Genomic DNA, 17,164 nt, shown 5'->3' on the forward strand with positions numbered 1-17,164 from the left:
GCCCTAAATGATAAACATTGACCCTTGAAAGACCCGTGTTTATTTGCAGGTGCAAAGAATACAGATATAAATTACAAAGCCAAATACAACTCATCAGCAGAAATGGAATTGTTCCCACTTGTAAATTTTTCCTTATTGAAAACATAGAATTATTTAAACATTTCACTTTTTGAAAGGAGAAAAGGAAACCCAAATGAATTACTTTCCTAAAATGGTAATGCGGGAGTTAGTTACCCCATTGTAGCCACTACTACATCTTAAGTTACTTTAAAAAACAAAACAAAACAAAAAACAGATTGGAAGCTGTTCTCTGTGAAAATGCCAGGTGCTTATTGAACTGGTGTATAAATTATGATCAAATTGTGGCTTTTGAAAAGACCCTCAGAAAATAACCATGCCACCTTTCCTGGAATTCTTTGGAGAGCACAGTGAAGACAAATCAAGTAGACTATGTAGGCTTAGCTTTTCACTTGCTGCTTTTTGTTGCCCAAAGAAAGTTCTAAGAATGACATGCTGATTGGATGTTTTGCGTATTCTAACACAGTCCACACATTGGAATCAACCAGGGAGCTTTTAAAGAATATTGATGCCTGGGCCCTTTTCTAAACCTTGAAATCTACTTAGTTAGAAATTAATGTTCGCTTGATTATTTTTTTACTCCAGTGAAATGGAAGTTATTTATCATGCTTTTTTTTTTTTTTTTTTACCAAAGCATTCTTTAATCAATCTTTTTCTAATTAATAAAGATAAACATGAATTAGCATCATTTAACTCTCACTATGCAAGAAAATAAATTGAACTTTCAACAATAAAGATGAATTTTTTTAAAAAGAAAGAAAATAAACTATGCACTATGTGCTTACCTGTAGTTTGCTAGTTTTTGTTCATGTTTAATTACATTATCATTAGTAAATCATTACTTTACCCAATACAGTTACTTTTTCAAGAAAACTGTATTTTTTCTGTATTAAGAGAACTGTATTTCTAATACATATTTAGACATGGTTTTTGTTTAGGTAATCTAATCTTACCTATCAAATCACCCCAAAATGTTTTCAGCATAAAACAACAGTTTTATTATTCCTCAATAGAAAATATATCTTGATGTATCATCACCCAGAAAGTTTCCCATGATTCTTCCTAGAGACACCCTCCACGCCCCCAAATACAACTACTGTTCTGATTTTTCCGCCATGGATTAGTTTTACTTGTTTATCATTTCATGTAAGTGAAATTATACAATATATACTCTTTTTTATAAGACTTCTTTTAACCAGCATAATACATTTGAGATTCATCCATGTGGGGTATATACTGTTATTTATTTTTAATTGCTGAGTAGTATTCCATTGTGGGAATCTACCACAATTTGTTTATTTATCCTCTTATTGATCAATACATTGGTGTTTCTGTTTTGGGGCTACATGAATAAAGCTGCTATGAGCATTTTGAACAAGTATTTTTGTGAACATATGCTTTAATTTTTCTTGAACTAACACCGAGTATTAAAATTACTGGGTCCAAAGGCCAGTGTATATTTACTTTTACAAGAAACTACCAGATAATTTTTATGGGATCGTACCATAGCATTTTCCTACCAAGTAAAAATTGAAGTTTAGTTGCTTCACAGTCTCATCAATATTAGATGCTGTCTTTGTTTTTAATTTTACTCATTCTGGTAGGTATTTAATGATATTTTATTTTGGTTTTAATTTTCATTTCTCTAATGACTAATAATTTTACATACTTTTTCATGTACTTATTTACCATTTGTGTATCTTCTTTTGTGAACTGTTCAAATGTTTTGCTACTTTTAATTAGATTGCTTGTCTTTTTATTATTGAATAGTAGGAATTCTTTATATAACCTAAAGATAGAAGTGTTTGGTCAGATATGTGTGTTGTGAATATTTTCTCCAAATCTGGACCTTGCTTATTCATTTTCTTTATGGTATGTTTTGATGAGAAGATTGATATTTTGGGTTTTGATGAAGTCTAATTTATCATGAAAATAATTTTTAAGGTTATTGCTTTCTAAGAAAACTTTGCCTTCCCACAACTCAAGAATATATTCTCCTATATTTTCCTCTAAAAACTTTATAGTTTTAGCTTTTACATTTCACTCTGTGATCCACCTCAGTAATTTTTGTGTGTTGTAGCAGTTGCAGTTTATTTTTTATTTGTATCATTTACTGAAAAATTATTTTTTCTTCATTAGATAACTTTGGCACTTTGTTGAAAAACAAATGACCATGTGTCATTCTATTTCAGTCCTATCTATTCTTTTCCATTGATTTGTTGATCCTGAGTGCTTACATTTTTTAAAAAAAATCTTTATTAACTCCAATGTCAATTGAAATTCTGCAGCTATAATTTGGATTCTTTTCCGTATGTTAATCCATCTTCATTTGCTTTTTATTATCTGTATTTTCAATCATTGAATAAATACTTGTTGAGGTACTTTGTGGTAAATGCTATTCCAGGTACTGAGTATTGAGTAGTGAACAAACAAATAATATTCATATTCTCATGAACCCATATTCTGAAAGGAAAAGACAGGCAGCAATAAGTCAATGAATCTGTTATACAGGAAACAAAACAGGATGTTTTAGTAAAGAGTAAGTGGAAATGGGGCAACTACAGATATATCCAGGAGAGAGCCCTCCCTGAAAAATTGAGAGTTGAGCTTTGGTATCTCATTTTTTTTCATTTGTTGTTTCTTTGTTTTAAAATTTCATCTAAACTTATTTACCTATATGGTTTTATGCTCCAGTTTTAATAAGTCTCTTTCTTCGTGTAGCTTATTAAAGACATTAAGCATAAGATTTCTGAAAGGTAATGGCCCTCACATGAAGTCATTATCAGAGGTACATTCTCTCTGAGTTTTCAGAACGGTGCCCCCTTTCCCTTGGACTTCAGTGCTTACCGACTGGCAAGGCTTTGTAATTGGCCTTGAGCCTCTCTTGTGTCCACTTATGTACTACAGAAGCCCCTTTGTTAGATATACAAAATGGGAGCAAACCAAAGTTGGTTTCTAGGCTGATTCTCAGTATCTAGTATGTAGGCATGGGTCTCGGGTGCCTCTGCTGGGCTGAAAGGTGTATTCTTTCCCCAAGCCAGACTCTGAATCCCTTATGTTCAAGGATGTGTCTATGTGTCTGGTTCACTGTTGTGTGTCCAATGCTATCAGAGGACCTGGCATACAACACAGTGGACATGCAAAAAATATTTGATGAGTGAATCAAATGCAATCAAGTACAAATGAAGATCACAACGAAATAGCAATATGAATCTCAAGTCTCAGCATACACTGTGGCTGGGTTTTTTATGAAGTACAGTAAAGTGGTTGAAAGTGTGATCTTTAAAATTAGACTATTAGAGTTTTAATTCTAGCTCTGCCACATTCTACCTGTGCATCTCTTGGCAAGTCAGTTAATTTCTCTGTGTTTCATTTTTCTCACTTCCCAACCTTGTGGAATTGTTATGAGGATGACATGAAATAAGGCAAATAGTCTTTAACAATTCTCATAAGTTGCCAATAACAGTTGTTACTTGTATTATAACTCCCCCATCATTCAGTGTTTTATTTGCAGTGACTTTATTCCCCCAAGATGAAGGCTAATATTTCAAAAACAGCTGTCATTCAGTAGAAGGTCAACTGATTAATTTTTTGATTCATACCAATCCTGCACCTCTTAGTGAGAGCCTGACACTTGAAAGGAACAATACCCTCCTGTCTGTCTCCTTTCAGACCTGGGGGCTGCATTAGGAACAATGCCCTCTGTCTTCTTTCATGCCAGGAGGATGCGTTATTTCAGGGGGTGAAGCCGCCAGTTATTTTTCTTAATCCAGCTGCATCTGCCTTAAAATTGGTGAAAATTCTTCCCAGAATCTAATAGTGGGTTCTCAGTTTTAGTGATGGTTTCTGGGCTTTCATTTAGGTGTTCTGTGAGAAGTTGGAGAGCCTATATTGAGAATCAGCCAGACTATATACTTTCTTTAGAATAGTATTCAATTTACAGAAAAATTGGGAGGATAGTACAGAAGTTCCTATGTACCCTGCACTTGTTTCCCAAATTATTAATATATTACATTGGTATGTACATTTGTTATAATTAATAAACTAATATTGTGGCATTATTGAAGCCCATATTTTCTTCAGATTCCTTAATGTTTACATAAAATCATTTTTGTTACAGGATCCCATCCAGAATACCCTACTACATTTAGTCATCATGTCTCCCTAGGCTCCTCTTGTCTGTGACAATTTTTCAGATTTTCTTTTTTGATGACCTTGATAGTTTTAAAAAATACTGGTCAGGTATTTTGTAATAAAATATCCCTCTTGGGATTTGGCTGATGTTTTTCTCAGGATTAGGCTGAGATTATGAGGTTTTGAGGGGAAGACCACAAAGAAAAGTACTATCTTCATCACATCATATCAAGGATACACACTTTCAATATGACTTATCATTATTGATGTTGACCTTGATCACCTGGCCCAGCTAGTGTTTGTCAAATCTCCCCACTGTAAACTTATTCTCCACCCCCACTTTCCACACTGTACCCTTTGGAAGGAAGTCACTAGGCACAGCCACACCTATGAAATAGAGTTATGCGTGACCTCCTTGAGGGGGGAGTAGCTACATATATTATCTAGAATTCTTCTATACAGGATATTTGTCTTTTCTATCATTTATCTCAGTATAGAATGATGGATATTTATTTTATACTTTGGGTTATAATCCATTACTACTTCATTTATCAGATATTGTTTTATACCAGCAAGGTAATCCAGTAAGATAACCTCTTAACAACAACAAAGAATTTATGGATATGAACAAGTGGTGCTTCCCCACAAAAATAGTCAACAGTGGAATCTATGCATGTTTAAATATTTCTGAAACACTCTAATGGGAACTGTGAGGTTTACAAGACATAATCATAATGTAATGAGTAGATTCCTGCTATGTGCCAAGGAACTCACGTGACCCTCAGCAAAACAACATGAAGTAGACAATATGTCTACTTCACAATCTATCATACAACATCCCCAGTAATTTCAGTCTAATAGAGGATAGAAATAAGGGAAAGTGTGGTTCCCATCAGGGTTTATGAGTTTCAGGAGACAGAGAAAAGGTTGGAAAGCATGGAGGAGGGGTGACTAAACTAGAGAGTTCAGTTAGTATTGCTTTGTACGGAAGATAACTTCTTAGTGGCAAGTGACTGTGAGCTCTACAGTTTTGAAAGACAACCTAGCAGGAGCACTCCAGGCAGAAGGAGGGTGGTAAGCAGAAGCAGGAAGGGCTCAGGTAGCATGCTGTTGCAGGAAGTTTCAGCATCTCAGTATTGCTAGAGCAAAGAGCATGTAGCGGGAGAAGCAGGGCACAAGGGAGCAGGGACCAAATCCCGAGGTCACTTGTGCTAAACCTGATTCTAAAGGTGGAGGAGAATCGTTGAAGAGTGTCAGCAGGAGAGGAACTTTTACATTTTAGAGGGCTCATTCTGACAGTTATTGAGAAAAAATTAACATCAGTACTTCATAGTCATATTTGCTTTTTTAAATAAAAAGTTGACCATGTTTTCATTTTATTTTCTATTAAGTGATGTTTGGTAGTTTTCCAAAATCAAGTCCACCCTCAGATGATTTGCTGCCAGTGCCATGGTCTAAGGAATGTGCTTTGGGATCCTGGGCATGAGTTTCGATACCCAGCAGGAGCTTTGCAGTAACTTAGCATAGTCCCCATGGTAACTTGTTCGGGCTTATTTATTTAAAAAAATTTTTTTAAATTAACTTACATTCTTATTGTTTCCTCTCCTATTGTTGTTATTCTTTGGTGCTGTTTAAAATCCTTCATGTATTAAATGTTTATCATGTGTCAGGCATTATGTTAAGATATATATATATAATTTAACCTTCACCTAAACAGGTAAGAGTAGACGATATTATTGCCATTTGACAAATTAGCAAAGTAGGACTCAGGAACGTTTAGAAATTTTGGGAGAGTTTTTGTAGCCTGCATTGCACAGCTAGAAGCAGAGCCAGGATTCAAGCCCAGGTCTGTTTCAAGGGACCACATGCAAATTGTGCTGCAAGGAATACCAATATTCACATTTTAATCTGGCAATGACATAGAATGGTTAAGTTAAATCTTTGCTTTGGGTGAATAAGTGATGAATGCTTTCTTCATTCTAAGTTGAGGGCTCTTTCAAACCACTGGAGAGGTTAAATTAACTCCATAGCTTTGAATGAAATAATGCAATTATGGCACGTCTATTCTGTCAAGAGTAATTAAAAGAGAATCCAGCCAAGTTGAGCAGGTCTCGCATTGACCTAGAAGTCTAAGCTTCCTCTATGGGAACACTGTCATCAAGGTAGAATTCAGTACACCAAGCTCTTTGGAAAACTCCTTTTACTCAAATCCCCCTGAACACAATTTGGTAGATGCTTTAATTTTTTTCTTATTTCCATATAAACAGGAAGCCTGCTTTGTCAAAACAAAAACAATTCTCTTAAGTGCCCAGTGGACTCGATAAGAACTTCTTGGTACTGTCTTGTAATTGCAGTCTCTTATACCCTCTATTAATTGGTCCTACAAGTCAAATAGAGAACTTTTAGCTTCTTACCTGAGAAGGTCACTGTTTCTTTTTTTCTTTTTAAATATATTTTATTGATTTTTCACAGAGAGGAAGGGAGAGAGATAGAGAGAGTTAGAAACATCGACGAGAGAGAAACATCGATCAGCTGCCTCCTGCACATCCCCCACCAGGGATGTGCCCGCAACCCAGGTACATGCCCTTGACCGGAATCGAACCCGGGACCTCTCAGTCCGCAGGCTGGCGCTCTATCCACTGAGCCAAACTGGTTTTGGCAAGGTCACTGTTTCTTATATCACAGAGGGCCAGAGGCTAGCTACAGAGCTAATAGGTTTATTACCAGCACAAATTTCACCGAATATAAAATGAAAATCAAAATTACATCTATGTTTTCGGTGTATCCCTAATCATAAATTTAGGCATCTATTGTTTTCTCAGAATATATCCTTGCATCTCTTTCATTAATAGATTCCTAGACTTAATAGTTTGATCCAGAGAGTCATTTCTTATTTTCCAATGATTGCAATGCATAGCACATATGCCATCACTCTTTCCCAGCAATGCCTGGCAAAGACATCACTAATCAATCACAGCACACCTTCCTGTTGAGCTCCTCCTTAAGAAGCCTCAAGAATCATTTTCAGCACAGAGTTTCATAGAACTACTAGCAACCAAAGAAAATCGAGGCCTTGAATAAAATTTATCTGCCACTATGAGAAAAAGAACCAGCATGTCTATCACAATGGCTTACACATAGTAGGTTCCCCATAAATATATGTTGACTAGGGGCCCGGTGCACAAAATTCGTGCACTGGGTGTGTGTGTGTGGGGGTGTCCCTCAGCCCAGCCTGCCCCCTCTCACATACTGGGAGCCCTCAGGCATTGATCCCCATCACCCTCCAATCGCAGGATCGGCCCCTTGCCCAGGCCTGACGCCTCCACCAGAGGTGTCAGGCTTGGACAGGGGACCCCCACCTCCCCCCGATCACTGGCTCTGACCCCCGCCCAGGCCTGAGGCCTCTGGCCCAGGAATCATGCCTGGGCAGGGGCCCCCCATCTCACTCTGATCGCTTGCTCCACCCCCCGCCCAAGCCTGACACCTCTGACCCAGGCTTCAGGCCTGGGCAAAGGGACCATCATATCCCCCCAATCCCCAGCTCCGCCCCCCACCCAGGCCTGATGCTTTGGCCAGAGGAGTTGACCCTCATCACCCTCCGATCACCAATCACTGGATCGGCCCCTTGACCAGGCCTGAGGCCTCTGGCAGAGGTGTCAGGCCTGGGTAGGGGACCCCCAGCTCCCTGTGTTGCAGGCTCCACCCCTGCCCAGGCCTAACGCCTCTGGCCTAGGCGTCCGGCCCGGGCAGCGGGGACCCGCAGCGGCAGCAGCCCCGTGACCGTGGGCTCCGCTTTAGGCCCAGGCAAGGGACCCCTAGCTCCCGGGACTGCCAGCTTCAACCGTGCCCAGCTCCCATCGCTGGCTCCACCCCTACTTCCTGCTATCACTGGCCAGGGCGGCAAAGGCGCCTGATTGTCCAGTCATGGCTGGGGGGCAGGGCAAAGGCGGCCCCAGGGCCGCCTTTGCCCTGCCCCCCAGCTCTTAGCTCCCCCCTGGGTTTCTGATCACTGTCAGTGGCAGGGGGCTTCTTCCTGCTTTCCCTTTTGCCTCCCTGCATTGTGCCTACATATGCAAATTAACCACCATCTTGTTGGCAGTTAACTGCCAATCTTAGTTGGCAGTTAACTGCCGATCTTAGTTGGCAGTTAACTGCCAATCTTAGTTGGCAGTTAATTTGCATATAGCCCTGATTAGCCAATGAAAAGGGTATCGTCATATGCCAATTACCATTTTTCTCTTTTATTAGATAGGATATGAGCTACATGTGTGGTCTTTCTTTTCTGCCTGTAGAGTGAAAAAGCAGCTGATTTTAAAGTTACTCTGACAATTGAGTATTTTATTTATGACTCCAGATTTGGCAGGTAGCTTATATTTTACTTTACATTTTAAAAGTCTAAGTCCTTTTATAGATTTAAAAAATATGTTATGACAGATATTTTGAAGATCATGATAACAGATCACATGGCAGGTTCAGTTATATATCTGAATTCCCTTCTTGAACATTTCATTCCATTAAACAGAAGGCAGTTTCTTAAATATTTGACAGCAGAAAATATGATTTCTTAGTTTCTGCACATTCATCCAGTCCCGTATCTTTGAAGCCTGTCATCATTGTGTTAAGAGATGCTGGAGTATGTTCTTTACTCAGTCAGATGGCACTTCTGTCAGGTCACCCAAGTCAATTGACATTTCATTCCCTGTGGTTTGTCACCGTTCTTGGCTGGAGGCCTGCTGCTGATAGCAAAGCTTCTTTATTTCTTAGGAATTCATCAATATAAATTATTTGGGACTTTACTCCAGATCAGCTTAAATTAACTTCTGTATCAGTTTAGTTTCCAAGTGCCACTTTGCCACTAGAGCCATAAACATATCAGTAAATATTCATGCAGTCCTTTTCTGCCAGAGACAATCAGTGTGGGTCCTCAGAGGTCTGGTCTCCTCTTTCCTGTTTAGTGGTACTTTACATTTGTGATCCTTTCAGCCAATATAAGTAATGGTCCACTTCTCATTTCTCTGCTCAAATCCAAAATAATAACATTTAAAACTATTGATAAGAGAGATTTTACTCAAGGGCCTTTCCTAGGACTGCCAGGCAAGCATTTGGCTCTAGTCTGGAACCGCATGTGGCAGAGGGCAAGGCTTGATATAGTAGTCCTATCTCATGGCTCTGCTCATTGCTCTTCTTTTGAAATATAGTTAATTATCTTCTCCTGCTGTGGAAACTCGTCATAAAAACATGACTTCTCTACTCTGTTGTTCATGGGTCTGATAATTGCTTTATCTTGCTTTGTTTTGCTAGGGGCAAGTTCAATCTAAAAATTAATTGAAGTTGGTAAGGTTTTGCAAATACTGATTTATTTTTGTAACTATAAAGATTTCTTGTGTTAAAGCTCACCAAAAAACCTGAGTCACTGCTTTTTACTTTAAAATTTGTCTAAATTAATACAAATGAAAGATAAATCAATCGGGGGTAGAAATTTACTTGTGAAAGTTTAATATTTGTTGTGTTCTGTGCATAAACTGTTTACTTTTGTATGTAAGCCTTATGCAAATTTTATTTAGCTGTACAAAAATTAATGAGTGTGTTTGTATGGCTAAACTCCCATAATTTAGCAATGTTCTGCATAGAGAAAATATTTATATAATTAAGATTTATAAATGCTTCTTTCGTCAAAACTATTATGATGCACTCAATTAAAGCTTTTTTACTCAATCATTACTAAAAAATTGATGCTATATGTAGGTCCTTGATATGAAATGTATAACTTAGGGAATTCTTATAAAATTAATATAGTCTGGAATCATGGAGGAAGTTTTAACTTATCCAAGAAGGTTTGACAATAGTAATTAAAAAATATAATTCTTTAAGTTTTGTTATCAACTATAGAATTTTACCTGATTTTTAGTCATTATCTGTGCTATATGATCATATATATGTATATAACAGTAATGATTCCCTTTTGAATATTGGCTATGCTAAAAGTAATTAGGAATGACTTTTGTTATATTTCCTTCAATGGTATCCATGGATTTGTCACAGATTTTAGATTTATGAGGTTATTTGGCATTGCTGAAAATATTCCACACTCATGGCATTCGGTAGGTTTGCCAGATAAAATGCTGTGGAGAAGAAAACTCACTGGGAAATGTGGGGTGGGAACAAGGAAAGGAACATGAATAATTAGGGATGTGGCTTGGAGTTTTCCACATTTGTTTCCAGCCTCCTTAATTTGGAGCAAGTAGAAGTAGAGTTGCCAGGTAGAAACACAGGACACCCAGTTAATTTGAATTTCAAATCAATAATAAATAATATTTTTAGTATAACTATGTCCCAAATATTAATTGTTGATCTAAAATTCAAATTTAACTGGATGCCCTGCATTTTTATTTTCTAAATCTGGTAACCCTACCAACACGGCTTCGCTTATTCTCTAAGACATATGATTCATTGAGGAAAAAGCATCAATTAGGGGCACTAATAATATGGAAAATGGAGAGATTCTTTAAAGATTATTTTATTTTTTTATTCCTTGACTCACCAAATACATACTTAGTGCCAAATATCACACACACTGCTAGGAACAGGATATACCTTAGTGATCAAAACCAGATCTTTATCTTTGCCTTCATGGTGTTTGCAGTCTAGTGGGGGAGGCAGGTGATGAACAAACTAACATAACTCCAACTGTGAGAGATGATGTGAAGGAAATAGCTTACCTTGGAATAATGGAGAGTTAGGTGGATTCTTGAGGTAGTAGGAGAAGACCTCACTGAAAAGGTGACATTTAACCTAATTGCAGGAGGATGAAAATAGCAGTCAGGTGGTGAGGGTGGGGAAGACTCTAAGTAGAAAAGAGCTGGGTGCATAGAAGAACCAGGGGAGGTGAGTGTGGCTGTGGTATGTAGAAGAGCGTGCAAGCATGAAGTCCAGGTTGAGAGAGTGCCGGGAGTCAGGTTGTGCAGGACCTGTCAGGTCACTATTGGGAATCTGGATGTTATTCTAAGTGTAATAAGAAGCTACTGACGAGTTTTCATCTGGGGGATGGCAAGATCTGATTTATATGTCTTAAATATAATTCTGACTGATGTATGCCAAAGAGATGGGAGGGGGTCATGGTAGACATTGAGAGATTGTTGCCAGAGCCCAGGTGAAGAGGCTGGCGCCATGGTCCTGTGTAATGGAAGTGGAAACAGTCAAAATATCAGAGTGGAAAAGACTTGTTTTTCTAATGGATTCAATGTGAGGGACAGCAGGAGGGAAAAATCAAGGATAAACATCAGTTTTCCCGTTTAAACAATTGATTGGATGGAGTGTCATTTGTGGAGCTGGGGAGACTAGGAGAGAGACAGACTTATGACATTCATTTCCTGTGGCCTCTATAACTTCCACTCATATTCAAGCCCAGCTAGATATCCAAGATAATCTTCCCAACTCATCTGATTGGCAACCTTAATTCCATCGACAATCTTAATCCCCCCTTGCCATGTAACATAAGCATACTCACAGATTCCAGGGATAAGAATGTGGACATCTTGGCAGGGGGAAGGATCATTCTGTCTACTACATATGGGAAAATCAACATGTGTGGTAGACATACTGAATTTGAGATGCCAGTGAAGTGATGAAATGGGATTGATGAAGTAGGAAGCTAGAGCTATAGGTAGTTGGATATGTGAGTTTGGAACTCAAGGAGAAGTTAGGGCTAAATTTGGAAGTTGTCAACACAGATGATATATAAAGCCATGAGAGTGTACAACATCACTAAAGGAGATAGCTATGTTGATAGTATACATGAGAGGGATACAAGGGTTACTCCTGCAAGAACAAAGTGTTCTTATTAACTGAAGATTCCTTCCCACCTATCCACAAGGCACTGTACTTTTAGGAGAAGGTGGTTGAACGATTTTTGTGTGAGGCCCCTCATTCCTGGTTCTCAGAATCCTGCAAAAGGGAACAAGAACTCTCAGAACAAAAAGATTCAAAAGGTAAAACCAAAAGCTTCCTTATCATTAACTTGGTTAAATAGATAAAATAAAAATTCCTATGGATTTAATAGATTAGCCAGTAGAGAGGCTAAAATCTCAGAATGAATGCTCAGAGGGTTTTGGTCCAGGAAAATTAAAGAACCATGACAAAGTAACCAAGGCATTCATTTTATTAAAGTCCTAATATTACACCATACACAAATTTAATATCAGATGTATCATAGACCAAAACATAAAAGATAAAAGTATACGATTTTTAGAAGATAACATGAGATAAGTATTCACAACTTCAAGTTAGGCAAAATTTATTAGAAAGAACACATGAAACAATAACAATAATGAAAAAAATGACAAATTGTACTTGTTTAAAATTGAAAATTTTTGCTCATTGAAAGAAAATTGAGTTGGTAAAAGGATACAAACCTTTAACTAAGTTGAAAACACTGCATTATATAATTGAAATGTGCTAAAAGGGTAGAACTTAAAGGTTCTCACCAAATTTTGTTTAAAGATAAATATATGAAGTGATGGATGTGTTAATTAACTAGATGGTGGGAATTCTTTCACAATTAAAAAACAAAACAATAAAAAAGGAAAAAATTTGATAGACAAGCCACAAACTGGGAGATATTTTCAAAACAGACATCTGATAAAGGACTTATATCTAAAATACACAGCTTGTACGCATATATGCATAGCTAATGGACACAGACAATAGACAGGTGAAGGCCCGGGGTGGGGTGGGGCGGGAGCAAAGGGAGGAAAATGGGGAACATCTGTAATACTCTCAGCAACAAAATAAATTAAAAACAAATAAATAATAAAATAATTAAATAAAAATGTAAGTTGAAACCTATAAAATCTTATTAACCAATGTCACCTCAATAAATTTAACTTAAAAATAATAAAATATACAAAGAACTTCAACTCAATAATAACATACAAAACAAAATTTTAAGTGGACAAAAATCTTAGTCTGCTTCACTGATTCAAATACATTTAATTAATGGAGTTAATAGTTTTTCTTTTTAATAATAAAGGAAAAATTAAGTAAGAGTAGTGAGCAGAATGTCTTAAATAGTAAAAGCCAGGCTAAGCACCACCTGGTGGCAGAGATTTTGAATTTCAACCTGAGTTTTTGTGAGGAGTTTTTTTTAAGTAAATAAAAATAAATGTTGAAGGTTGAATTTGCAAAAAGAGACTTGTAAGTAGTAAGAGATTTTAATAAGATGACAGCCAAATCAAAGTTTGCCAAAGTAAAACCAAGCCAAAAGAACAAAATCTATTTAGTTATTTTTGCAATGAAAATCCCAATTAGTAATTATGAGACAGTAAAGATAATATGATGACATAATGCTCTATCAAATATTTATATGGTAGAATTGTAATTGTATATTAATATAATAAACATAAGTTGATTATTTGTGTGCCAGATATTTAACATGTATTAATTACATTTAATCTTCCTAAGAACTGTCTGAAGTATAGACTCACACCACAGAATTTTTCCAATAAAAAAAAAAGTCTCGGTTTAAATTTTATTATTAAACCTCACAGAACATATTTCTCTCTCAAAACAACATTTTATGCCCTTATTTATATTAGAAAAATTATATTTATATCCCCAAAACTCTGATTTGTTTTTTAACAAAAGGAGGCATGGGTAAGTTTTCATTTACATTCTAAATTAAATTAGTCTAAAAAAATATGTCCAAATCATGTGTAAACATTTTGAGAACCACTTGGAATTTCCCAATGAGGGTGTGCCTCTCCGGGGTTGCTGGCTCTGAGAAAGACAACTGGTCCTCACTGAGTCACCACCACGCCTTTAACATTCAGCTCTTGTTTTACTTCGTATTTGACAGTCCCTCGCAAAGCTGAAAAAGTGCTGGGAACACTAGGGGGAAGGAAGTGAGTGATTACAGTATTCACAATGGAAGAGAAGATACTACTGATTATAAAACAACTTTTCGTTAAGAATTATATTGGTCATGATCAGAGTCAGCCTTTGAATTTAAGTAACACTTAAAACAAGCTATATCCAAATTTTATTTTTTGTTCACACATACATGTGAATTTTACTTTCTTTCATTAAGTTTTAGGAAGTGGTTGCAAGCCTTATAATACCTTATAATTTTTTTAATTAAAAAATGGGCGCTCTATTGGTGTTTTCAAGTAGAATCTCAGATTTTCAAAAATAGGTTACTGATGTTAAACAGGGGATGCCTGTATAGTGTTGTTATTATACTATGTTACAAATGAGGCCCGAAAAGATTAAAATACTTGCCCCAAATCCAGTAGCTGAGAAGGGGCAGTCTGGCTCTAGAGGTATGTTCTTTTTTTTCTCTTTCTTACTTTTCCTTCCGTCACTATTTATCTCCTCTTTACCCTCTCCTACCATCTTCTCTCCCCTTTCTCTCTGGTAATCACCATACTGCTGTCTGCCTAGGAGTTTTTGTTTTTGTTTTTTGCTCTAGAGTCTGTATTCTAACCACTGTGAGATAAGGTGGCCCTGCTTCTATCACACAAATGGTACATGCCTTGGGTCGTCATTTCTCAAAGTTCTTGGTCAATAGATGACTAGGTGGGAATGTTACTAGATTAATATATCACCTAAAAGGGAGTTTTATGGCTGGTTAGATTTGGGAAATGCTGAGTTTAAACAAATAAAATCTGTATTTTGCAAAGCCAGATGTGTACTACAATTCTGTAAGGTTGGTAGTTAAAGAGTTATTTATCATTTCCCAGACTTCTTTATTTGAAATTGTGTAGATTAAGAATGTGATTAGTAATAGAGAAGATTTAACATGTATACATGATGTGTGTGTGTGTATGTGTGTGCATATGTGGGTATATATAACAAACTTTATAACGTGCCAGTACTGACTCAAGCAAACATGTGTTTATTTGTCCTACATAACAAGAAGTCTGAGGCAGGACAGTCCAGGGCCAGGCTCCTTTCTCTTTCCCGTTCTACTGTACTCTCCACAACAAGCTGTCATTCATACTCATAGACACCAGATTTTGCCTCACCTCCAGGCCTTTCAACTGTATTCCAGGGAGGAAGAGAAAGGAAAAGACACAGGCAACCCCAACACTCCCACTTACATTTCATTGACCAGCATTGTCACCTGGCCACCCAATATGACCACCCCTAGCTGTAGTCAGCTTTCAAACTGGGTTATGATGGGCTGATAAACCACAAAGGCTGATTATTGCTCCCGTGACATATCATCAGCTGAGGCTCTGCTCAATGATCATTTTGGGTGAGTGCAGCCCATTCCAGGGCCGTGCATTTCCCACAGTTGAAGGAAAATTGAGATGGAAGAACCACATGATGGTCCTTAAAGACTGCTCAAAAGTGACATCTGTCATTTCCCCCCATATTCCATTGGCTAAAGCTAGTCATATACTAAGGCTGATGTCAATAAGGCAGGGAAATCTAATCCTCTTCTAAAAAACATTGCAGATGGTTGGGCATATTGTATAATCTTTCCTGTATAATAAGAGCGGGCGAGTCAGAATAGACCAGAGATAGAAGTTGAGTCAACAATCACAGTGTCTGCCACAATACACACACACACACACCACCTTTTGATTTATTTATGTTCCAGAGCATTTCACAGGCTAAGTATTCACATCCTTTGGGAAACTGTGGTCTTGAGCCACATCATGTTCCTTTGATGAAATAACAGCCTATAAAAGCATCCTCGTGTAAAATATTTAGCCTTTAATGTGAGCCACAGTCCCATTCAGCGTTAAAACAGATTCCACTGTAATTGCATAGTTGACAATCTGGGTCACAGAGTGTTATTGGAAAATTTTTGTTGTCCATTAAAATCCACTACTTTGTCAAGGTGATATTCATGAGCAATGCTTATTTCTAAGCCAGGAGAATTTCAGAAAATAGAGTCATGTCTAGTTATTAAACCTTCCCCCCCCCCTTTTCTTTTGAATCAGGTGCTGTCATACCATGCGACATGTTCAAAAGCTGAAGTTGACAAGTTTAAGGTAAGGAAACAAATGGTGCCCTATTAGGGCATAAAGTTAAGCTTTACAAGACTTTCTGACCCTTTGTCGCTTGCTTCTGGAGAAATAGTCCTGCCCACTGGGTATTGGGAGAACAGAACTGGGCAAAGGTGTGTTTGGATAGTTCAGTTTAGAGGGTAAGAGAGACATATGTAACTGCGTAGCCTCTTCATGATCATTGAAATGATTTCAGTATTTATTTCTATTTGTTAACTAAGCAGGATATAAAAAAAATCTGTGTAATATGGTGAGAAGCAGGTTGCCTGGTTTGGGCATTGATTTTACCTCTAACTTTCTGTTCACTTAAAGCAGCAGTTCTCAACCTGTGGGTCGCGACCCCTTTGGGGGTCGAACAACCCTTTCACAGGGGTCGCCTAAATATATCCTGCATATCAGATATTTACATTACGATTCATAACAGTAGCAAAATTACAGTTATGAAGTAGCAACGAAAATAATTTTATGGTTGGGGGTCACCACAACATGAGAAACTGTATTAAGGGGTCGCGGCATTAGGAAGGTTGAGAACCACTGATTTAAAGTCTGAGGGCCTGTGTCTTCATCTGTAAAAATAAATGAAGAAATTAGGATGGTTATAATTGATAACATTTACCAAGTGTTTACTATGGGCCAGGCACAATACAAAGCATTTTACCTGTATTCATTCATTTGAGCCTCATAATCTTGTGAAGTATGAACTATTTTACAGGTGAGTAAACTGAGTTATGGAGATATTGAATAGATAGGTCAAGGTCAAACAATTGTAAGGGGTATAGCAGTCTGGTCCCAGAACTGGAGTGCTTAACCAGCAGGCTTCACAGCATGACCCCTTTCCACCTCTGATATCATATGCATCAGTGTATGTGCCTTAGATATTCCTTTTCACCTTAGTCATCACCATTCCCTTAAAGGTAACTCAGAATTCTTGCTCCTCT

At 37.4% G+C, this 17,164-nt stretch overlaps 1 protein-coding gene across 1 annotated transcript in view; it reads left to right on the forward strand.

Moving 5' to 3' along the window:
- PDE11A (phosphodiesterase 11A) overlaps positions 1 to 17,164 on the forward strand; it is a 308,732-nt gene that overhangs the window by 177,832 nt on the left and 113,736 nt on the right. Inside the window, exon 10 of the mRNA XM_059703969.1 lies at positions 16,161 to 16,211. Within this exon, the coding sequence (XP_059559952.1) occupies positions 16,161 to 16,211 (51 nt within the window). The remainder of the gene's footprint in view (positions 1 to 16,160; positions 16,212 to 17,164) is intronic.

This window comes from Myotis daubentonii, chromosome 7 (genome assembly GCF_963259705.1).
Source record: "Myotis daubentonii chromosome 7, mMyoDau2.1, whole genome shotgun sequence".
Taxonomy (NCBI): domain Eukaryota; kingdom Metazoa; phylum Chordata; class Mammalia; order Chiroptera; family Vespertilionidae; genus Myotis; species Myotis daubentonii.